The following is a 7,013-nucleotide window of genomic DNA, read 5'->3' on the forward strand; positions in this document are numbered from 1 at the left end:
ATATTTTTAGTTGTCCGATTAATTTCTTTCTATTTTTAGTAGAGACGGGGTCTCACTGTTGCTCAGGCTGGTCTCGAACTCCTGAGCTCAAATGATCCTCCCGCCTCGGCCTCCCAGAGAGCCAGGATTACAGGCGTGAGCCACCGCGCCCGGCCCATTTGGTCCTTTTTCAACTGCAGTCTCTGAGGACATCGGACACAACTGTCCTCTGTCCAGGCTGCTCCGTCGGTGGCGTCTGGGGCCCCTGGGATCCCTCCCGTTGGTCCTCGAACATCGACACCGATGCCGGCGTCACCCTTGGGGGGCTGCCTCCCCCTCACAGCGTCACGTAGGAGCTGTCGTTCATCACGAATGTGAAGCCCCCCACAGAGACCATGTCGCCACCTTGCGGGGCCCGGCGAGCGAGCTGGGGGGAGCCCCCAGAGGACTCCCCCTCCCCCGTCCTCGGGGTCAAGGCATCCACGGTGGTGGGCGTCTTGGCCAGCTGTACGACCAGGACGTCCTCGGGGCCACAGTCCCGCTCCCCGCCGCTGCCCATCTTGTGCAGCTGGGCCACGTTCTGCGTGTCCTTGATCCACTCCTGCGGGGACGGAACGGGGTCCGGCTCAGCCCCAGTGGAGACACGGCTTCGAGAACCCACCTGAGCCTCCCTCTGGACCAGCCGTCCCCAGCCTCTGTGGCGCCAGGGACCGGAAACATAGAAGACGATTTTTCCAGGCGCTGCTGAGCAGGGGGATGATTCAGGCAGGCTGCATTTATTGGGCAGTCAGACCTCTCTGCTAACGATAATCTGTGTGACCGGGTTCCTAACTGGCCTCCACTGGTACCAGTTTGCAGCCCCGGGGGCTTGGGGACCGCAGCTCTAGACAGAGAAACCCCCTTGTTTGCAATCTCTGAGCTCCCATGAACCTCCCGTTCGGGGCACAGAGCTTGTACTAATTTCAGACCAGCATGGAATATTCAGAAACTGGTGATGTCCCAAGGGCTGTTTATAAAACACCCCTCCTGAGCCCCAGATAAGAAAGTCAGATTCCCCCCGGCCAAGTATGTCCTCTGAGATGAGGTGACTTTTCTTCCCTCTGCCGCCGACCTCCGGTGCCTGTGTGAAAGTTCGAGGGGGAGGAAACTTCTCCAACCGCAGTAATGTGCACAGAAACCAGCCGCGTCTGCTTAGAGGCAGAGCTGCCTCCGCAGGGCGCGGTGGGGCCTGGGAGTCTACATTTCTTGCAGACGCCCCGGTGATGTCCCGGAGGCCACCCAGGAGCAGGAGGCTCCACGGGGCTCCGGCCCAGCACCAGGGTCCCGTCCCCTGCACGGCCTCCCTTCCCTCCTTCTTCTTGTCCTAGCGTTTAAAACGTCAGATTTTCCAGAAAACGGTCTCCCTTCTCCCTGGAAGGGGAACAAGAGGCCGCCTCAGATATTGCTTTTTGGCATAAAGATTGTTTTGAGCTGAAGGCCGTTGAGAAACGGCAAACGCAGGAAGAGCCCCCTGACCTCCCGCCTTCTGCCTAAAAGCAGGGCATGCATTTCCCTTTTGAAAGGCAAATTTTCATTTGTAAGGGTGTCATTCTCTCCCTTAGACATTGCACACAGCTCTTATCACCCGGGAGGACTGGAGTCTGCATAAGCGACTTTAATAGGCAACCCTGTATACCTTACATTTCCCAAAACTTACCCCGTTCCCAAGCCCGAACACCCTGTTCCTTTGTCTAGCCTCCTCTTCACACTTCACTGCCCTTTGTTAAAATGATACATGAGCCCCCAGGCCCAACCATCTGTTTGCAATTTCACTTTTTTTAGGTGAGGGCCCTGCGCATTCGAAATAGACCTTTTCTCCTGTTAATCTGTCTTTTCTCCATTTAATTAGCAGGCCCCCGTAACTGAACCTAAGAGTGTAGGAAAAAAGGTTCGGTTTGTTTTTCCCCGTCCCTGAACTTATTTGGAAAAAGGGGTCTTCGTAGATGCAATTAAGTGAAGGATCTCGAGATGAGACCATCCTGGAGTAGGGAGGTCCCTAAACCCAGTGACAGGCGTCCTCCTAAGAGACAGCAGAGGAGACACAGACGCAGAGGAGAAGCCACGTGGAGACGGAGGCAGAGACCGGAGTGACGCGGCCACAAGCCCAGGGACGCCTGGAGCCCCCAGGAGCTGGAAGAGGCAGGAAGGAGCCTCCCCTGGAGCCTGCGGAGGGAGTGCGGCCCCGAGACACCTGTGTCTCACACTCCTGGGCTCTGGGACTGGGGGAGGACAGAGTCTTATTGTTTTTAATCCACCCGGTTTCTGGTCATTTGTGACGGGAGCCCGAGGAAAGTCACACGACTTGAGTGACACTGCAGTGTGAGACCACGCCTGGGTCTCCCTGCCCTGCTGGGCTCCTGGGCGTGGGCGCCGGCCCCCTGCCCCCCGGGTGCCCCCAGCACACACTCAGGCCTCTGTAAGCTTTCGCTCCGTGAATGAAACAACCATTGTTGTGGAGGCGGAAGTGGGTGGCTTGTTCTCAGCCCTGCAGAGGAAACACAGTAACAACACAACTTCCCCGGGAGATGCGCGGCCGATAAGTTGGCAGAGCCCGGGTGGGGGCGGGGGTCCAGTCTCCGGGGCTGACTCAAGGAGAAGCCGCAGCAACGCATTGGGAGCCTCGTGGCTTCGGTCTGTAACCAGCAGACAAAACCATGAAGCTGCTCCTTTTGTATAAAAATAAAGTTCACAGACATCTAAAGGCTGAGCCAGAGTACGCTGTTTTCCAGAATGTTCCCTGGGGGGGGCATGAGGTCGTGGGACCTGCACCTGTTCGGTGCAAGGGGAGGGCGTTACCTGGAAGTTCCCTCGGTGTTGCTCAAAGAGCCCGGAGAAGGAGGACTTGGGGTCTGGCACGCTGGGTATGAGCAGCTTCCTCACCCTGCAAGAGACGGGGCCCGGTCAGGTGGGCGGCAGCATCCGGAGCGGGGCAAGGCGCGGACTCCCGCCGGGGACCACAGATGGCTGCCACGGCCGCCTCGGACAGCAGCGCCCAGACAGAACAGTGGTCTCGTTCCCAAGGCCTGTGTCCCCCACCCCCAAGCGCCTCAGGGACCTGCCTCGGGGTGCACATGGCAGCCCCCCACCTCCAGGAGTTTGGGGTGACTGGCACAGACCTGTGCCATCTGCAAGTACTGACTCATAAATACTAAATTATAAGCATTAAATAGGAGGTGGATGTTGCAACTGTGTTGATGTTATCGGTAAATTAATTATGTCCCCTCCGAATTCATACATTGCAGCCCTGACCCCAGGACCTTGGAATGTGACTGTGTTTGGAGATGGGTCTTTAGAGAGGTGATTAAGGTGAAATGAGGTCACTAGGGTGGGCCCTGATCCAGCAGGACTGGTGTCCTTATAAGCAGAGGAGATGAGGACACAGACAGGCACAGAGGGACGACCCCGTGAGGACGCAGGGAGAAGACGGCGTCTACATGCCCAGGAGAGAGGCCTCAGGAGGGACCAGCCCTGACACCCCTTGATCTGGGACTTCCAGCCTCCAGGACGTGAGAGAACAAACGTCTGTGGTTTCAGCCTCCGGGTCCATGGGAATTCGAGGGGGTTAAATAGTCGTGTGGGAGGTTAAGAAAGGAAACTGCTCAGTATCACAGCTCTGAAAATCTCTCTACCATCTCAGAGAATATTATTTTTTTTGGCGAGGTCTATAAGTAGATTCATCAAGCTAAAAATGCAGGTATAGGTCTGACAAACGTGGTCGTAAATTTTGTGTGGTTATTCTTACCGCCCTCGCCACGTCGCCTGGTTTCATGGGTCTCGGTCAAAGTGAAACGTTGTTTTATGCACCTGTTCCTCCAAAGATGCCAGAGCCACACGGCTCTATCGGGGTCTCCCTTGGACGCAAGATGGGTTTCCATGGGAACTTAACGTACATAGATTCTGCCGTGTGCAGAGGAATCTTTTCCAGTGAATACTCCAGACATCTCTGCACCTTTTATTTTTTTTTTTTTGAGACAGAGTCTCACTGTGTTGTCCCGGCTAGAGTGCGGTGGCGTCAGCCTAGCTCACAGCAACCTCCAACTCCTGGGCTCGAGCGATCCTCCTGCCTCAGCCTCCCGAGTAGCTGGGACTACAGGCGTGCGCCACCATGCCCGGCTAATATTCCTATTATTAATAGAGACGGGGTCTCGCTCTTGCTCAGGCTGGTCTTGAACTCCTGACCTCGAGCAATTCTCCTGCCTCGGCCTCCCAGAGAGCTAGGATTACAGGCATGAGCCACCGCGCCGGGCCTCTGCACCTTTTTAAATCACGTTTGTTCTCAACTTTGGTGCAATGCATGGTTGGCAAAGTGGACATTGGGTGTGGGGACTGAGGTTCGGAGAAATGACCCACGGAGCCCCTCACTTTTTCCCCACTTCGGAGACCCGCCGCGGCCAGAGCCCGCCCCCCACGCGTGTGACGTGGCCGTGGGACCCGTCCCTACCTCCCCAGCTTCCACAGAGACAGCAGGAGAAGACACAGCGTCAGGAGAGTGACCAGGCTACAGATTAAAATGAATTTGGGGAATTTGGCGTTGACGGGCTTGTCCGGACAGGAATCTAAAAAGAAACGAAGGGACCTCCGTGAGTTTTCGACGTGGTATCTGACCCCACGCCCACTCACCCACTCCGACTTCTTTTTTCTCTGTGAATATCGGTGTCAGCAAATCTTTTTATTTTTTAATTGTCTTTAATTTGAGCATATTACGGGAGTGCAAATGTTTAGGGTGCATATATTGCCTTTGCCCCGCCCGAGTGCATTGCCGGGAGAAATATTCTAGAAAGACAGGCAGCATCCGTCTCTGGGCGGGAATGCTTCCTGCAGCCACTCCCAGGGGAAAAGGCGGGTTCAGCACAGACACTGCCAATGGGAGCTCCAGATTGCCGGGGGTCTTTTGGGAATATTGGTGCCTGCTGTTGGCTATTGGTGGCTTTTCACGTGGCATTGTTTTCCCCCCAAAAAAGAGATATGTTTAAGTCCCAGTATTGGAAACCTACGATGGAAACTTATTTGGAAATTGGGTCTTTGCAGATATGATTTAGATGTAAATTAAAGTGAGACTGTCCTGGATTAGGGAGGTCCCCAAACCCAGTGACAAGTGTCCTCCTAAGAGACAGCAGAGGAGACACAGACGCAGAGCAGAAGCCACGTGGAGACGGAGGCAGAGACTGGAGTGACGCGGCCACAAGCCCAGGGACACCTGGAGCCCCCAGGAGCCGGAAGAGGCAGGAAGGAGCCTCCCCTGGAGCCTGCGGAGGGAGCGCGGCCCCCAGACACCTGCGTCTCACACTCCTGGCCCCGGGCAGCCCCACTTCCAGGAGAGACGCCCCCACCACGGATCTGGGGAAGCCCTTGGTGTTTCCAGGCACGGCCCCGCCCCACCGTCCCCTAAAGGCAGGACGCCGCCCCGGGACCGTGCGACAAGCCTCACCCCTGGGCTGGCCTCCGTGCCAGCAGGTCACCTGCGACCAGTCGCTGGGGTACGTGTCGGGGCCGTAGCTGGCCTCTGTGGTTTTGACTCTGGCCCGGAAGCAGTAGCATTTCTGAGCGTCCAGACCTTCTATGGTGACATTGCACGTGTCCTCCTGCTTGGACTGGGGAAACACACACCATGATTAGCGGCCTCACTCAGACTCTGTACGTTAGACCCCCGGGAACGGGCTGAAGTTCCCTAAATTCGAGCATTCAAAGAACCTCCTCCCTCTGCCCAGGTCTCCATGCCAAACACGACGAGGACGACGGAGTTGGCGTGGCCGCGGCACGTCTGATAAGAAGAGGAGGTCGCGACACAGACGCACGGGGAAGAGAAGGGCATGGTAGAATCTCACACCCACAACCCCAGGGATGCCAAGAATCCCCGGCAACCACCGGGAGCTCGCACGGACCCCCGGATGGACCTCTCGTCGGGGACGCCGGAAGCAAGCAGCAGTGTTGCAACCCGAGTTCAGACTTCTGGGCTCCAAAACTGTGGCGGCGTCACCCTGGCATGATTTCAAACCACCTAGTTGGGGAGGAATTGTCACAGCGGCCTCCGGAGAGCTGCACAGGCAGAAGCCACGCAAAGGGTGACGTGTCTTGTCGTGTCATCGGGTCTCAAGGGGAGGTATCGGAGCCCGTGTCACCTCTGCGTGGTTGGAATACAATCCGTCAACGGAGCGTGGAGACACACGCGTCAGTCCTGCACCCTGCTGGGACGCGGCTTCTCCGGGGGACGTCTCTGCCGTCGTCAGCGTCCCCCGGGCCATCTGCCTGGGAAACAGCTTCCGAAACAACGGCAAGGTGCCTGTTCCCGGGCTCTTTTCTGTACGAGTGGCCGGTGGTGTCCGGAGGAGGTGGGAGGTAGGTAGCCGAAATCAGAGGGAACGAAATACAGAAATGAGCGAGATGCTCAGACAAAGTGCATCCTGTTCTGGGGAGCACAGGTCCCCAAGAGACCGTCCCACGTGACTTCCAGGTCGTGATGACAGCGTCGTGGAGGGTGGCCCACAGACAACAGACCTGGACACGTGGGCGGGTTGCTTTCCCTCGATGCACGGCGCACCTGCCTTCCAAAGCCGAGGCCCCCGTCTCGTGCAAAAGTCGCGTCGCGCAAAAGCAGAGCCTTCCCGAGTCCCCGTGAGGGGAGGCTGGGCCGTCCGTCAGCGCACTGACCCCCGTTCTGTCTCTGCAGGCGTGTCCGCCCTGGACGGCAGCACCCGTGTGGCTCCCCCGCCCCCTAGTAGGACTGGATGTGCACTGGAGCTCGCTCGGCGCTGCGCCCGACGCCTCACGTGTGATGCTTTTTGTCGACTTCGTTATCTGCATCACCCGAGCTCGGCAGACGCCTTGGCTTCCAGAACTGTGCAATCGGCGTCTCCCCGGGTCGGAAGAAGTTGGATGTTCACGTGGCCTGAAAACCCAGCCGGTGTTGGCCCTTGAACTTCAGGGGAGCCCCGCCCAGCAGGCCGGAGGGATTTGGTCTCAGGACCGAAGCAGAAACCCTGCCCCAGGTTCCAGCC

At 57.5% G+C, this 7,013-nt stretch overlaps 1 protein-coding gene across 1 annotated transcript in view; it reads right to left on the reverse strand.

Annotated features, from left to right (window-relative positions):
* Positions 1-316: 316 nt before the first annotated feature.
* Positions 317-7,013, reverse strand: part of CRLF2 (cytokine receptor-like factor 2) — a 20,593-nt gene continuing 13,896 nt past the window's right edge. Inside the window, exons 6-9 of the mRNA XM_012655185.1 lie at positions 5,447-5,609; positions 4,460-4,574; positions 2,815-2,899; positions 317-580 (exon numbers count right to left, since the gene is read on the reverse strand). Of these exons, the coding sequence (XP_012510639.1) occupies positions 317-580; positions 2,815-2,899; positions 4,460-4,574; positions 5,447-5,609 (627 nt within the window). The remainder of the gene's footprint in view (positions 581-2,814; positions 2,900-4,459; positions 4,575-5,446; positions 5,610-7,013) is intronic.

Source organism: Propithecus coquereli, unplaced genomic scaffold (assembly GCF_000956105.1).
Source record: "Propithecus coquereli isolate 6110/MARCELLA unplaced genomic scaffold, Pcoq_1.0 Scaffold467, whole genome shotgun sequence".
Taxonomy (NCBI): Eukaryota; Metazoa; Chordata; class Mammalia; order Primates; family Indriidae; genus Propithecus; species Propithecus coquereli.